Source organism: Apaloderma vittatum, unplaced genomic scaffold, assembly GCF_000703405.1.
Source record: "Apaloderma vittatum isolate BGI_N311 unplaced genomic scaffold, ASM70340v1 scaffold14123, whole genome shotgun sequence".
In the NCBI taxonomy this organism is placed as follows: domain Eukaryota; kingdom Metazoa; phylum Chordata; class Aves; order Trogoniformes; family Trogonidae; genus Apaloderma; species Apaloderma vittatum.
In genome coordinates, this window is record NW_009709919.1 from 82,361 (window position 1) to 99,324 (window position 16,964).

General features: G+C 36.1%; 1 protein-coding gene across 1 annotated transcript in view; it reads right to left on the reverse strand.

Annotated features, from left to right (window-relative positions):
- The window catches only part of LOC104272190 (centlein-like), a gene marked incomplete at its 5' end in the record, with an annotated part of 94,176 nt that extends 79,320 nt beyond the window's left edge, over nucleotides 1-14,856 (reverse strand). The window contains 2 exons of the mRNA XM_009867118.1: nucleotides 11,952-12,077; nucleotides 14,735-14,856. Coding sequence (XP_009865420.1) covers nucleotides 11,952-12,077; nucleotides 14,735-14,856 — 248 coding nt within the window. The remainder of the gene's footprint in view (nucleotides 1-11,951; nucleotides 12,078-14,734) is intronic.
- Nucleotides 14,857-16,964: the final 2,108 nt, after the last annotated feature.

The window sequence follows — 16,964 nt, forward strand, 5'->3', positions numbered from 1 at the left end:
AGACCTTTTGCACCATAACTCAGGAATGAACGATGGGATTTGAATAAAATGGAAATATGCAGGTACAAACCTAAGTGCAGCTGTAAATTGATGACCTCTGGCTCATGATAAATTCACATCTTTGCACCTTTCCTCTTGACAAAGTCAAAGGCTACGACTGCACCTCACACACTCTGTCACATTCATGTTGTTTATTTATTCTACTATCTAATTCTACTTTTAAAAAAGGGAAGTTCCTAAGATCTAATTTAAAACAATAATGAGATACCAGACAGGACCTTAGTGCAAATTTGATCAAATACTGTGAAAAATTCCAACAACTTAAACAATCTTTAATATTGATATGTACAACAGGTGAAACCTTGCAGGGTGCTGAAACTCCAAAATTCTGTAAATAAGCTATTAACTATCAATAAATTGATGAAACAACTAAAACCAGAAATAAAATCTAACTAAATTTCATTAATAAAACCCAACTAAATTTAATTGTATTTCAAAAGCAGTAAACTAACTGTTCAGATTTGTGTTTGAAAACTCACATCTTGAAGCTTGTACACACAAGTAACCTTAGGCAATGGAGACTCATTATTAGGAATATGTAACAGCATTTCAGATGGAAAGAAAATAAGTAACCACACAGTTGAACTTTATTAAGTTTCATTAAACTCAGAAGCCTAAACTCATATCTGCAATAGTAATGCTAATACAGTAAGCCACTTCTAAAAGCTTGCGATACTGAAATTGCAGTTACCATTTGGCCTGTATTTAGATGCATTCTTTACAGAGGTTCATTTCAATCAGTTTGGTTTTGGTGTTTTTAGCTGAAAAGGTACAAAATGTCTTCAAACATGGCTAACAACTCTTTTCTGATGGCACTGAGAAAGTCTTTTCAGTCCTGGTTACTTTATAGTCAAGGTCTGCAAAGTCTAAAGAAGACTGTATAAGGGAAAAATATTCCCTGAAAACTTAGAGCAACACTCTACCAAATTTGCTGATAATGGTTACATAACTATGGGTGACTTATATAATCACTAGTTCTAATTTTAAGAACAGACACAATAATCCTATATCTATTAGATGAACTGAAAATCATATTTAAAATATGTATTCAGCTCCCACATATGCTTTTCTGCTCAAGGCCATTTCTTAAAAAGGGAGGACAAAAAAAAGACTGGTTTTGCAATGTGTTTGAAAGAATCATAAAACTAGTGGACTGAAAAAAATCCACTACTTAGGACTCCTTCCAGAAAAAATACTCTGCTCTTATTTATACTAAAATGTTGTATTTCCTACCAGCTTTGCTAGGTTCAAACGATAGCCCATCAAACAGGAGATAAGTGACTTAAAGCCATACAACATCTAGAAACTGGTGCACAGCTTTTCACTTTTATGTAGACCTGAAATTGCCTCATTGCCCTGAGTCTTTTGCATAGAGAGGTTATGCTGCCTTTAAGGACATCTGTTAGAGTTTGACTCTGTTTCGTCAGTAACTCCTTCTCTTATCTGGTTACAAAACAAGTTGAAAACACAAAGAGACCTTCCAACAGTGTAACCTTCTGCAAAATACTTCTCAAGTCTTAGATGTTCTACATTACCTGGTCAGAGAACAACTTCCAACTCCTTCCCAGCCAAGGAGAAACCACTGAGTCCCTGAATTAAGAGAAATGAGCACCCTAAATCAGCACAATCCTACTGGCACTTCCTAGAAGACTGTCAGTATCTTCTAACATGGCAGGTCAGAAGCAGAATCATGTCTTTGTCTTCACATTCCAAGAACAACCTCAAAGAGCTTTATTTACTGTAATAACATGAAAATCATTCTTGCCTGCTAACATGTATATACAAAAGGTACCAAGATAAGAAGGAAAGCATGCAGCATCTTGTTTTATGTACCAAATCTTCATTTCTATCCTCCAACCATGACTGCCACCGCCTCACTTGGCAATATTTAAAACAAGGACGTTAAGAAATCAAGAGATCGAATCTATCCTAAAGTAGTAGTTTACGCTGGTATTGTATACATTTTTAAAGGTACTGATCTTGACCCACAATTACAATAACTGCTCTTTCCAGTATCATACAATGTTCTGAACTCTATTTTATGGCAATATAAGATTGAATACTCCTCCATTATTTGGCTGATTTGGAATGTAGGAAGAGGTAGCATAATAAACCTATAGAATCAGTTCTGCAAAGAAGTTACTTCTGACTTCATTTAGATTATAGCTAGGCATCAGCAAGAAATTCCCTGTAACAGTTGCTTACAGGCGAAATGCTCGTACCATCTGCATATAGACAGGGCTTCTGCAAAATACACCTTCTCACTAGAACAAAATTTCCTAGTACTCATCATTTTTAATTGTCAGCAGTTCTAAAGATACCATCAAGAGCCCTCACACAGCTCCAAATATAAGGTACACATACGAATGTGCACTTGGGTCTCAATATATGAAAGAAAAGGTAATTTAGAAAGATAGCCTGAACGATAGCACAAACTTTTTCTCTGCACTTATCAGTTTAAAGGGCTCCTTCCTTCAAGAGCTGCCGACCCTGGGTTAACCCATTGTCAAAGGACTCTGCTTAGTCCTCTTGCAAACCACTGTCTCCCGAGTAATACCATCCCGTAAGTCAGCCATTGCTCAGCAGCAGCTTTCAGCATTCACAGGTAGGGCCAGCAGGAGACTCCTACACTCCTCTGCATACAGATAAAAGGAATTAAGAGAGCAGGCTCATAGCAGTCCAAAATAAACATCCAAACAAACAATAAGACTTTTTTTTTTCCATTTGTCCCAGGGAATTTTATCTGGAAAATAAAACCAAGCAGAGAATCTCATTTCTAATAGAGCTGAATACATAAGAAGGAATAACCCACTGAGGAAACCAACTCCTTCCCAAGGATTACATGTTGTAAGACTGCAGCAGGATGACTCTTCGGAGAAATAAGCAGAGCCAACTGCAATTTCCTAATGCATACTGTAGCTGGTGTGGACAGATATCAGGGGGCTAGTTGAGGAGCTTCTGCAGTCAGGGAAGCCTTCCTCTGAGTCCAAGAGGTTAACTATTGCCTCTTCACATGTTTTCCTCCAGAGTCACAGAAGATTGTTAGAGACCGGAAAGCTAAACTAAGAAGAAAATCAGACAGAAAAAGACTGCTAAGCAAGGTTTGCATGCTCTTTATCAGGGTCCTTAAAAAAGGGACATCTGTGTTGCTCATTACAGTAACCAAAGTAAGTAAGTAAGTTTTAAAGACACCAGGTCAAAGTGCCACAGAATTTTTTGTTATTCAGAGCTTAAAACAAATAGCCTAATAATCCTTGTAAGGAAAATGGGACAGCAGAAGAAGCTCCGTTTTCTTCCCCTCAGAAAAGAAAGGAATTTCAGAAGAAAAACAGCACATCAACATAGAAAGGTCTTCTAGGTAACCGAATTGTACTTCCTGTTCAGGAGTATTCAAAAGGGTAAAAATTCTACTCTGTAAAACCAGAGTACCAGGCACACGCACATTATGCATACTTCTGTAAAAAGACCATTCAGAAAATATGGTAAGAGGCTGTTGTAAATTACAATGGTAAGTTTTGATATGTCATAATGCAAACACTGATTTTAATTTTCTACTACTCAAAAATTGTTTAGAGTAATGAGAACCAAGCTAGGCAGAAACTTTATTCAACATTTACATGTGAAATACTACTCTGACAGAAACTCTTAACTTCGTTCCTACAGCATTAACATTCAAGAACATTCGCCTGCAGTAAGGGCAAGATATGCTTTTTTCACGGGTCTGTATATTTATGTGTCAACCGACAGCCTTGGGAGATGAGAGCAAACCTGGGAGCAGGTGTTTGATCTAGACTGTGCAGGAGACAAAAAACCATTACATATGTCTCAGGATAATGCTGCCAAAAGAAGAGCAAAGCAAAAAGTACTAGAATTACTTATATTTTCTGAACATTCAGACTGTTCAGAATGATTTACTGGAATTCCTTAACAGGAAGAAAATTGTAAACTTACAGTTTACACAAAGAAACTTGTAGTCTTAATTAACTAAGGAAATGGAATATTTGACTATACAGAGCCATTAAGCTATCTATCTTACTTTCCTCATTCACTTCCCAGAAATATGTCTTTATCATTCTTGTTTCCCAATTCAGTCACTTATAGGATGGATGAAAATTGCAGGAAGCGGTATCTGTTGGTGCTAAGTAAAGTCTCTCTGATTTATAGTGCACATTCAGGAGTGAAAAAGGATAAAAGCAACTCCCTCACACTGATCCAATGTCTATTCAAACAACAAAAAGAGTGAACAGTGTCACTGTTGTCAAGAATGAGTTCTGAGATATATTTCAAATTAATAGTCACTCAAAAAACAAAGATGTGCTAGTGACTAAAATAGTTTCAATGTGTAGCATAACCTTTAGCTTGCAAAAGGATGCCTAAAATTTTATCTACCATTTAGTAATCTTTTATTTACCATTTAGCAATCTTTTATTTCTTTTATTGTAGTACAAAACTCAGATGATTGAGAAAACGCTGTTTAAAAAACACAAACAAGTTACATTGTGTGAATTATGCTCATGGTTTTAACTCTAATATTTTCATTCTTTTACAACAAGACCATCAGAACAGCCTCATAAACAGTGTTTACCAGTAGTTAGTTCAGAAAGGATTCAACCAGAAGGGCCATGACTAGCATATCCATGTAATCAATATGGCTCGGAGAAGCACACACGGTAAGGACTCTATTGCATAGAGAGTTTTATTGTTGCATCGTACTTCTAACCGTTACGTGAACCTTAGGCGATCAACATATCAAAGTCTCTTTTATTTACAGCCCGTTTTTATTATGGAGCTGGTTTCTAATAATGTAAAGTAAGGATGCCAATCAATTTGTAAAACTATTTTTTACACTGAAATATTTGAATTTTAGGAGAATTTGGAAGATTGCATGTTTATTCTCATATGACTGTGTTTGAAAAAAAAATACAGCAATACTTCTTAGAACACATATTCTCAATTCTTCACAAACTAAAAAAAGATCCAAACCCATTAATATAGCTTAAAAATTTATATGCATATGAATATTCTCCATCATGCAGCCAAAGAGTGTCAAGTAGTTCATCACAAAGATCATGCTGGGCCACAAGAAAAGGAAGATCATCATGAAAGAACAAGGGAGAAACATCAGCACACCTGATTTCCAAAAACACAGCAAGCCCCCAAGTTTGTCTGTTAGCTAAAATGTAGAAAATCAAAAAAATCTGGTTGTCACAATTAAGAAAAATTCTATAGATAGGCTTTAGAATTAAAGTCCATTAATCTTATCATCACTAACAGATCACTCTCACTGGAAACCAACAAATATATTTGTTTCAGTTAGCTGGAACAGTGCTTTGTGAAAATGTAGCTGGAAGCTTCCTAGAAGCTTCATACTCTCATTTGAGAGTGCCCCTTTGTCAGAACCCCCTAACACCAGCTGCCAGAATCTGACCATTTTCAGTAGAAGAACAAAACACAGTATTTTAAATCTAGCAATCTTTTTATCCACCTGAAGGAACACCTATATGCCACTATTTTAATTATATTTGGCTTTGCAGTTGTCATGGGTTGGAGTCTGGCAGGGTTTTTGGTAGTGGCGCAAGGGCTGTGGGGGTGTCTCCTTGTGAAACTTACAGAGCCTCCCCCAGCCCCAGGTAGAAGCCGAACCCATCCCTGGCCAAGGCCAGGCCAATCAGTGCCTCTTCGATTAAGGTATTTAAGAGGAGAAACCTATTAGGCCAGGTTCTCTCATTGTCTCTGTGTCCTGTCTTTTGTGTCATTTTCTGTTTGGAGAAGGGGGAGGTCAGAGGAGAGCAAAACAGAGTCAGTGAGGAAGGCAGGAAGAAAGACACCAGAGCAGAGCATTTCCTCAGAGTCACATGGTGAGTGAGATGTCAGCGAGACGACTGACTGCCAACTAAGGAGATCTACGGTGGCAAGAATGTCCAGGATGTAGCAGCACATGAAAGACCCCATGCCAGGTCGGAGAGACCATGCAGCATCGGAGGACAAAGTAACACACAAAGTAACCCACAAGTCCAAGGTCAGTCCCACGCTGGTGGGAAAGACTTATGTGAAGGCAGAGGAAAGCGTGAGTTGGACACCACGTGGCAGCAGGAGAAGACTCTGAGGAGTCCTTTTTCCCCAGGAAAGAAAGATTGCCACGGACAATGAGTAATGGTCGGACAAACTGTACTCCCCATCCCATCCTCCCTTGCACCGATGAGGGGTAGAAGGTAGTCATGAAGAAGGAGGGAGGAGGGTTTTATTTAATTTCATGCTGTATTTATTTATGTGTTCCTTTCACCTTCCTACTCTGATCTATTTGATAACTGGTGGTGGTGAACTGAATTTATATTTTTTCCCCAAGTCTGTTCTAGGTTTTGTCCATGACCACAAGTGGTGAAGGAACCCTTCCTGTCCTAATCTCAATCCTTGCGATTTTTTATTTGAATTTTCTTGCTCCACAGGAAAGGGGAGGAGAGAGCAAGTGGTCACATGGTTAGTTGTTTCTGGCCACGGCAGTCGGCAAAAATCCCAACAACAGTATAGAATTGCTAATTGCAGTAATTGTTATTAGACTTAAGTGTTTTGAGGTAAGAAGCATTGCTATGTCCTAGCACTCCTGAAACTGAAGGACAGAAACAATACTTTACAGAGGTAGTATGTAAGTAAGAAGGTCCCTGTAGGTGACACTTTTTAACAGTGATGTAGTGTGAATGCACTCTGCTTCAAATTAACACTGTCATATTTGGATATTGTACACAACAATGAAGGTTTAAAAATTAAAAGTCTCTGATATTCCCTGTTTAGCCAAAGATACCGTCACCGTGATCAAAAATTCATTTTTTTCAGCAGGTTTTCTAGAAAAAAATAAAAAAATAAAAAGGACACAGTTGTGAAGCAGAGAAACTAATAAAGCCTAGGGCTGTGTTTCTTACTGCCACCATTCTGAACAGTAAATTTAGCTTTCCTCCCTCATGCTCTCATAGCTAGAAATGTGAAGAAGCATCACATGCTGTTGGTGTTCCCAGTTTAGTCTCCTGACAACTGGCTGGTGAGATACATCACATAAGGTATAGAACAGTTGCTTTGACTCTGCAAAGAATATGAAAAGCAGAAATTACGAGCTCTTGTTTTCCTAAAAAAGCAAAGCTAATAAGAAACCCTTATTAAATAGCTGCTATAGAAGAGTAAAGACGCTACTGAGCTTGCAGTAATACCACATGCTTAAAAGATTCAGAACACACTTCCTGCATGGAGGACATGCACAGCTACCCACACATACAGAGGAAAGAATGACTACTAATGGTTTTTTTAATTATACGACTACTTCTTTCATGTTATAAATGTTTGCTCCTTATCACTAGCTGCATATGACCATACCACATGGACAACCAGCTTCCAGTTAGCTGTGAAGATAATGACTTAACATCATAATATCTTAGGTAGAAGAATGTACTAGTGTACAACCACTGTTGTTGGTTTCAGTTACAAGATCTCTTACAAAGTAATCCAGAATGAAAGATGTAAAATTGTAAAGCTTCCACAACAGTTTAAACAGCAAACTATACCTTTCCAAAGTCTGCACATAAAAGCCAAAGGGACAGGGTATCCCTATTCTCCAGCAAGACAGCATTTAATAGAGAAATGCCAAAGTAGTTTAAAGTAGTCAGTTTACAATCAAGCAGCAGATTGGACATGCTACATATTAATTTACCCGGAATATCAGCAAAATCTAAACTTATATATATATAAATATACAAAGATGAATCGAAGTAAGGGGGGAAGAAAATGTCAAAGGATGTATCTATCAATACAAGTCTGTAAAAAGTAGGACAACATTTAGCACTTAATAGCCAAGTTTTAGATTTACATATATGTATCTGTGTTTATATATATCCCTATCTATCCATCTGTAAAATTATATGCCTATTTTCACTGAAGACATTTCAGTGCTATGTTACTGCAAGATGCTGAATCTGAAAGCAGGGGTATTGCACAGCTGAACGAAAGAAATTACAAGTTTTTATGTTACCATATCTTTCTTTTCCAAGTTTTCTGTAGTTTCATGCAGCTTAAATAAAAGTATTGTGTTTAGACAAGCACAAGTCAGTTTTCTCCTCAGCTAAATATTAACTACTGCTTGAGAACTACTATGTTTTCCTGAGCATTTATTTCTATGCCAACACGATATCTGCTTCTGTAGCCCGATACTTAGCAGGAGATGGCTGCAGCTTAGCACAAGTATTGCATACTTCATAGCAAAAATGACCCATGTGAGAGACCAAAATGGGACATCCTAGTGGAGCTGTGGAATTGTTTTCACTTGACATTAATGAACACTTCAAAGAATACTTAGGAAATTTATTTCAACTACCTATTTTTGTTCCTGTTATTAACGCTTCAATTTTGGCACGTGTTTAGCTGGTAGCTGCTACAGGATTTCTTAAGACAATGAGCAAGGGCTTACAAAATTAGACTGTTTTCCCAGCTACCTGTTCAAACTGGACCTTTTTTTTTTCTTTTTCTTTTTTTTGTTCTTTTTTAACAATAAAGAATTTTTTCCATGAGATTTTATAACTCATAAAATTAAAAATGCAGCTTTCAATCCACATCATATATGTGCTGGAATATATTGTGATATTCTTTGTGAAAGAGTAAATAATGGGGGAGGTAGGTTTAATAAAGAAGTCAGGTAAAACTATTATTAAAACAGTTTCTATAAAGTCAGGAATAATTACTGCACTTAATATAAAAATAAATTATACTAATAGCAAAAAGATCCTCTTTCTTCCAGGGGAATTCTGGGAAATTCAAAAGAAAGACGGATAAAGCATTGAGTACATACTGAATAATCACAGTTTGTTGTTTATTGTATTTTACTAACTTAGTATAGGGTTATAACAATTAGAAATACTTTCTTTTATAGGCACAAACAGCTCAAATTAATACATCATTAACTGTGTAGAGGATGCAGCCCATGGCTCTGAAACATAGCTCATTAGTAACTGCAAAGTAGTACAACATGTCCATACAATTCTTTACTATTCAAAAAGTTAAAAAATGGTAGTAACAATGCCATACCACTCTGCACTAACAATCTCTAAAAGCACCTCTGACATCAGGCATTCTGAACTTCATGAAAACAGAAAACTTCATGTGTGTTTTTAAGAAAGTGCTTAGATTTTAGTCCTAAATCCAGCATTTGTTCATGTGTTAGTGTCCAGCTTGAAAGGTGCGTAGTGTATAACAGCTTACATCGAAGTCAAAACAATCTCTGACTGTGATGAGAAGAAAATTTTATAAAAGAAAGGGCCTGAGAGAAAAGTACTAGTTGACACAAAGTATTTTCATCAACTTTAACAGGATTTGGAATTAGGTAACAGCAGAACGAGTGACTTCCCAACCCACTTCATTTTTTCCTGACTTAAAACCAGTTTTAATAACATACAAACCCTTTATTTACACCAAGTTTATACTGGTAATGACTATGTTTTGGAGCCTCAGACATGCCAGATATGACAGCTCAGATAGATCTGATAGACATGCAAAGCCTCAGATGGGCTTTGCTTCAGTTTACCCTATACTCTATTTATTATCCATCTATTTTCAGAGCAATGTATGTGCAAGTTAAAGATTCTTTGCATCATTGTTCTACTTCCTCAAAGGAGGGAGGGAGGGAGAAAGGAAGGGAATGACAGATGGAAAGAAAATCTTCCTTACTAGTAAAACAAACAAATGAATTATCCTGTTTTCCCAACATTCACTCTCCACCCTAGTCAGAGACAGAAATTACACATATTTAAAGTTAAAACAGACTTAAACTAAAATAAAATCCCTACACAAAATCCCTATGCTAGATTTGGCTTATACACGTTCTAAATCAACATCAGTCATCAATCATTTGGGGCTATCAAATTAAGTGCACCCACAAAAAACTATGGGCTTACCAGATTTACTCACACTGCTTGTAAAATCACACATAAGAAGTAATTGCTAAAACTCTGTAGATCATGCCCTTTATCCACAAAGCTTAGGGAATAATACATGCAATATTAAGAAGCCTAACTCACAAACCTAAAATATGCACTAAATTTAGTATTGACTTTCTTAAGAAAGTGAGTATAGGTCTTGAAAGGCTGACTTGCTTCAACAAATAAAAAACAGTCATTATTAGAGACAGACATTGAAGACACAGAAAAAAACAGGAGTTATGTATTAATTTCTTCCTTACTTTAGCTACACTGCTCATAAGGAGTAAAAAGCACCTAAAGCCACACAGGGAATTCACCTTAATAATCACAATGGTGTACTGGCTTCTTACTAAGTATAATGTTGAACTGTAAGAACTCATTTTTGACTTAAAAAAATATGTACTTCAAAGAGCTCAACTCTCTGCTTACGCCACTTCTCCACAATCTAGTCAAGGCCCACTATCTGCAATGTTCCAGGCATACCAGTGTTGCCCATAAATGTGATTACACAGGAGCTGCAGAAAAACATTCCAACTGTACCAAGGTGCGCACAATACAGAAGTAATCTCATCAACAGCTTTGTGTGAAAAGGAGAGGCTTATGTTATTGATCCTGAGTTAACGTTGCCTGTGGTGCATGTGTTGATTAGTGATGGAATGAGAATTACAATTGCAGTTACATTTATGGCAAGACACTGCTCTTTCCAACATAAAATCAAAATAAACAAAAGAAGTACAAGTGATGATTTATTGTGATACTTTCAAAACAGCAGACAATGACGTGACAAGAGCAGGCACACAATTCTAACTGGTGGATGTAAGAATATCTCATCCTATACAGCTACTGGCAACATTGTAATATGGTGAAGCAGCTATTGAAAACACAAGAACTTACATACTACCAAACAATTTGCTGCTGTTGAAATTCTATGATAGCAGCCGTCATGGTATCTCTACAAAATTGGTTTACATCGTGACCCACCGGGAAAACACATCTCCTTTAATGCTGACAAAAACAAAGTCTGAATAAAAAGTTTCTATCGTGTCTTGCTTCTTAAATAAAAAAAAATCTAAAACCAACTTGACTTACAGAAAGTGTTAAATAGTTGCAAAGGGCTAATTATACCATACTAACTTCCTTTTGTCTAGTATAAAAGGACATTTTCTTACTTTGCCTGTCTGAGTATAATGGCCTATGAATTATGAGATCAAAGCAGCAAACTGTATGTTTTCTAAAGTAAGAGTTTCCTTCGCCAAGTTTTACACTTACTACAGCTAAAAGAGCTGTGTGAAGGGATCAGTACTAAACCCAAAGGACAGGCTGTGCACAGCAAGAAAGAGAGCAACTCCCTCGTGCTTTTTGCAGGTCACTACCAAGGACCATGTTAGCAGATCCACACCAGACCCTTAACAGGCAGCTCTGCTGCTACCAGTAATTAGCTTGGACAGCTCTGGCTCCAGGAGTAGCAGCAAGGCTACACCATAATGAGCTCAGCTGGGATTAGCAGGACAGGGCAGGGAACCAAGAGAGCTGAGGCATTCTGCATTGCGTATGTATCGCAAAGATCAAACAAGGATGGCTGGCTAGGTTATCCCCTCACCACCTCATTCCAAAAATGAAGCACGGCAGTGTGTAAAATACAGGCTAATGAAGAGCGACACCTCCAACAGATGAGAGCCACATTAATTAACACAATCCCTAGATCATGGAATACAGTATCTGTTAGTGCTAGCAAACTTGTAACTTGTCACTGATTTAAGAGGAGAGGGGGAAAAAAAAAAGAGCTGATGTTTTCCTTTTCTGCTTTTGGAGGAAAATGGTTTTACCTTGGAATTTTGAAAGTAATTCCTCTTATGTAGCCTGCAAAACACTACCTGCAGGAAAAAAGCAGTGGATGTTTTTTTGTATATGTAAACAGCATTTAAGAAACAAACTCACTTTTCGATCAGTAGCTTTTTATGTTCTCTTTTGAAAAAAGCCAGTTCATTCCACAAAGCACCAGAATCCTCTTGACAAAGCTGATGGGAGTCTGCATGCTGGTATCTGCTTTCACTACTTTCAATCCTGTTGATGAGTAAAAAGAGGTTGTTTGTTTTCAAATACCTGCATGGTTTAGGACCACAAGAACAAAAGCATACTTACTTTCAGAAACCACAAATTTTAAACTACGGCATCTACTGAATATAAATCTTGCAGGATGTATATATTGAATGAAACATGAAACCTTAAATGGTGGTATTATAGAAAAGTTCAGTTTTGTAGTTTCAGGCAGATACCATGCTAGTGTCACACCATGGCTCTCAATTGACCTGTGGCAGAGCAGTGTCATCCACACTCATTCTGTCAACACTCTTTACAATACTGGTGCAAGAGAGCAGAAGATGAAACCACCACACAATCCCTTGCAAAAAAATGGCAGAGCCACCAGCTTCCCTCATGCCTCTGCAAATCAGTCTGGAGGTTGCACTAATGTCCACTCTAAATCAAACTATTGATGCAAAATCTAAATGCAATATCTAAAAATAGGATTTAAAAAAAAATTTATAAAATGAGTTTAAAACTCTCTGCAATCTAAATTCTTACAGGGCATAGAAATAAACTCTCAGAAAGTGTAACCTTATAAGGGTCTCATCATCTCTGCAGTCACGTATGTGAGTAGAAGTTGTATGGACACTGACAGATGAGTTAGGTCCCATCAGCTGCCATCTCAATAACAGATTCTAACCTATGAAGAATCAGAAAGAATGTGGTCCTCCACCACTTGCAGAGGACCAAAACCACCACGTTAAGTACCTGATACTGAGGTCTTAATGCACAATTTACATTACACCAGTGATATAAAGCTTTTTGAGACACCAAAGTCAGGTATAACCATTTACAGACTTTTTAAAGTTGTCTTGGCTGCTTTCCTTTGTTTAAGCACATTAAAGAGGAAGAATAAACCTCTTATAGTATGGTGGCTTCATACAATTCTGTTCAGAAGACAAAAATAATCAAAACCCTGTAATTTTCAGCTCATCTTAATTATAGATGAAAAAAATCAGATGGACGAATAAAGACACAGTATTACACTTTCCCCTAGACATTCCTGTCAGGACACAAGCTGGTCTCATTTATTTTAAACAGAAACAGAAGTTGCTTTTGTCTCTCCCTTTTATTCCTTTTTTTTTTTTTGAACTACCAGAACACTCAGTGCTTCACTACATACCAAGTTTGATTTTACTGTCTTTATCTAGGTTGAATTTTTGTATCTTTTCAGCCTTGGCCTCTCCATGGTCTATGAATGCCTACTTAGCTTTACACACAGAATTAAATCATTTCATTGCATAAAGTAACTATGATCCAGTAGATTTCAGTCAGTGCCACTTGCCCTGAATTTAAAACAGTGAGTTAGAAGATAAAATCATCCATGTTCTTCCCAAACAATCAAAACCTTTTAATCCTAATTTTAAAAAAATTTCTTTCTTTATGTCTTAATACTTAAAATAATTCTTCTTGTGTTACCAATGCCTGTAGCAGATTTGTACCTGTTATTTTCAGACATACTATTTTTTTTCCTTTTTAAAGAATTCATTCTTAGGTAAATGTCATACTATTATGAAACAATGCAAATTTACTCAGATAGGCCAATGCATTACTTATGTATGAAGGACAGTTCATCATTCACAGTACGATGGTCTATGTCACTCTGGACTCCCTGAACAGCTAGAGTTTTGCAGCAATTTCTGTGACTCTCTTTTCAGTCAGAGAGAGTTACAAAGTTTGTGTCAAGATCAGTCAGTATTGCTCTCACTACAAAAAGATTTTTAAGAAATCATGTATGTCTTTACTAATCTGTAGGTGCATGCGGAAGTCACACTAAAGGCACCAGGATATAAGGAACTGCTCAAATTACTTTCTTGAAACAGGACCTTAAAAACTGTACCTCAGATGAGTCTGATAACTGAAGTGAAAAGAAATGTCTTTATACCTCAAAATTTGTTAGTTTACTAAAAATTCTAAATTTCAGAAATCAAAAAAAAAGTATTTTTTCATAAAATTTTCAGTTTTGTATAGAATAAAAAGGGTAAAATACACACAGTATACTGACCAAATTCTGATAAGATAGTCTTTCTTCTTTCCATTAATAAATACTACTGCAATATTTTTGTAGAATGATCAGAAATAATTGACTTCATAACCATTTCACAGAAAACACCCTGTTTTTCATGCACAACTTTTTTCCCTATTAAGAAGACGATTTTAGGATTAGTTTCTGTTAAGGTTTGAATCAATAAACGTTAAGAGAGGCTGTTACTTCTATATTTTTAAAGAATAAAATTATTTTTAAAACTTATTTGAAACGTAAAGGAGCAATTACTCTATTAAAGAAAATTAAAAATATACACAGTCAACAAATTAATTGACTGGGGAATAAGAGAACACTTAATAAGCAGCCCTAGCAGACCTTTGTCCAGTACTCAGCTCACAATGAGAACCTGAATAAAGTAAGTCAAGATGTTAGCTCAATACATTCTACTCCTAGTTTCACCTGTTAGTCTTCTCATATGGAGGTACGCCTTATATTCTGCTTTAACAAAGGATAACGTCTTGATCACCACAGAGTAGCTTCTTCATTCAAATAAAATTCCCTTTTGAATATATAATACTGTAATATATATATATAACTTCCATTTGGATTTATTCTGCAAAGGAAATCTTTAATGAGCTATGTAACTTACCTGCTATTGCCCTCTTCCCACTGTTTTAATTGTTGTTTTAGTGCTCTGTAGCTGGTCTGTAACATCTGCAGCCTCTCCTTGCCTTTTTCATGGGCTGCTCTTAGCTTATCGGTTTCTCGAGTCTGTATAGCACCAGAAAAACAAATTTAGAGTTGGGCAAAGTGTAAGAGACTGTCATATGAAATGAAAGTTCTGTTTAAGTAACTATTAAGAACCTCAGAAAATTAAATAGAATTATCAGGAATCACCATTCCTGAGGTCAAATTCTTTATAATGTTACCTTAGCAAAGTTTGTTCACCTGGAAAAATCTGCTTCAATTTTTGTATCATGCTGTTGATAGGTTTAAAAAAATTCAGTACCAAAAATTTCAGTTCTCATCCAGTGAATGAAATGGCCTAACACAGTTAAAAATATATAGACTGAAAAAGGATTATTGTCACTGCCTTTTCCTCCAAACTACTTTTTCTTTCCTCAGGGAAATCTAATCTATGGATTTTCTAGGGGAACATTGGCTACAATGAGGTTCACATCAAAACCCTCTAAATTTAAATAGCTTCAGGATTTTCTCATATACTAATTTATTTCTGTAAATATATAAAAACATGCAACACACAGACTTTCTTCTCTAGTTACGTAACAAATTGGAAATAAGAACAGATCCTGTAACAGCTTTTATATAATCAAAACCATATGAAAAAATACTTTTTTCTTTTTATACAGTGAAAAGTATACATTGATATGTATTACAGGACAATGTTATGCAAGTTTAAAAAAAGATTTTCCTAAGTGACAATATCATGCTCTGAAAAAAAAATTAACATTAAGAGGAGGAAGCAAGTCAAATTCTGTCATATAGCAGTAAAGAATTCACCAGATATTATCCTGTAGTAAAATTTTCCTTTAGTGCTTCATTTCCAGTTCATTGGAAACTCTGCTTGTAGAGCAGCTACAGAACATGTTCCTTAATCTCTGAGTAAATCAAAATATTTTATTTGCATGTATTTGCTGTTTATATGCAAAGAAGACTTTTCAGCATTAATCAATAACTAGTCTGACCAACAGTCAGAGCTGCAAGCAGCAAAAATTAAATCCCACTATAGAACATGGCGAGGTTTCCACAGCAGTGCTAACTAACTACCAAGTAGCTAAATTGAAATAATTCTAAAATGTAGCCCATCTTTCATGATGCATAAACAAAGCTGAAAGATACCTCCTAAAATTTCAGATGCTACTACATATACAACACCAGAAGGTTTCTGTAAGTGACTCCAGCAAGACAGAAAGTAGATTTAGGAAGAGAAGCAGATACCAAAGTGACCTTATCATTAAATACTTCTCCTAAGTAGTGTCTTTTTTTTTTCTGAAACAATCTCTAGCATTTAAAAATTCAGAATTGCTTACAAAGTACTTTTGACCAGTTTTAAGTGGCTCCTATAAATATTACAATGATACTAAAAACATTCACACAAACAGCAAGATAAATTTATGACAAAGAACATGAAGACTACTACTAAGCTTTGCATGACACTCCAAGAGGAAATTTTTATAAGAATCCAATTGTAGATGTTGTGTTTTCAAGAAAACATTGTTCTGAGATTGATATCGCAAGTTAAAACTAATCAAGTCTGGCAAGGTACTGGAAAATAATGTCTTCAGCATAAATCCTCAGAAGTTTATTAGTGTCAATGCCCTTTCAGAGACACAAGCAAGTGTAGAATTTGATCTTTCCTATTTTTGCATTATTGCTTACTCATTCCATTATCCAGTCTGCTACAGTTATTCCCTACCCTTATCAGTTGCTCTGTTGTTGCAGAAATAGAAATCAAACAATTAACTGTGTTAATCACTCTCTTTTATTGAAATACTAAGCAGTGCAGCACTTTAAATTTACCCCGTAATTTCCATTATCTCAGTTTGTCCCATCTCCATCTTCCAGAATCATGTAATTTTTTTTTAATAATTAAACTGTCCTGTATACAGGGTTTTGTATTTGGACAGAACAACCATCTCTAGCAGTGCTTGGCCTACAGTTCTTCTCTAGCTCTCCACTGTCATCGTATAGTGCTTTCTATGCAATAATGAAAGACAAAATGACAAAGGCCAATCTGCAGGACAAATAACCCAAATGCCTGTGAAAAAAAAAGTTATCATTTGCAGGCAGATCAGACAAGTCAAAAGATTCTAATCATTACTTAAAAATTTTGCTGGAATTGACCTGTATGAACTTCC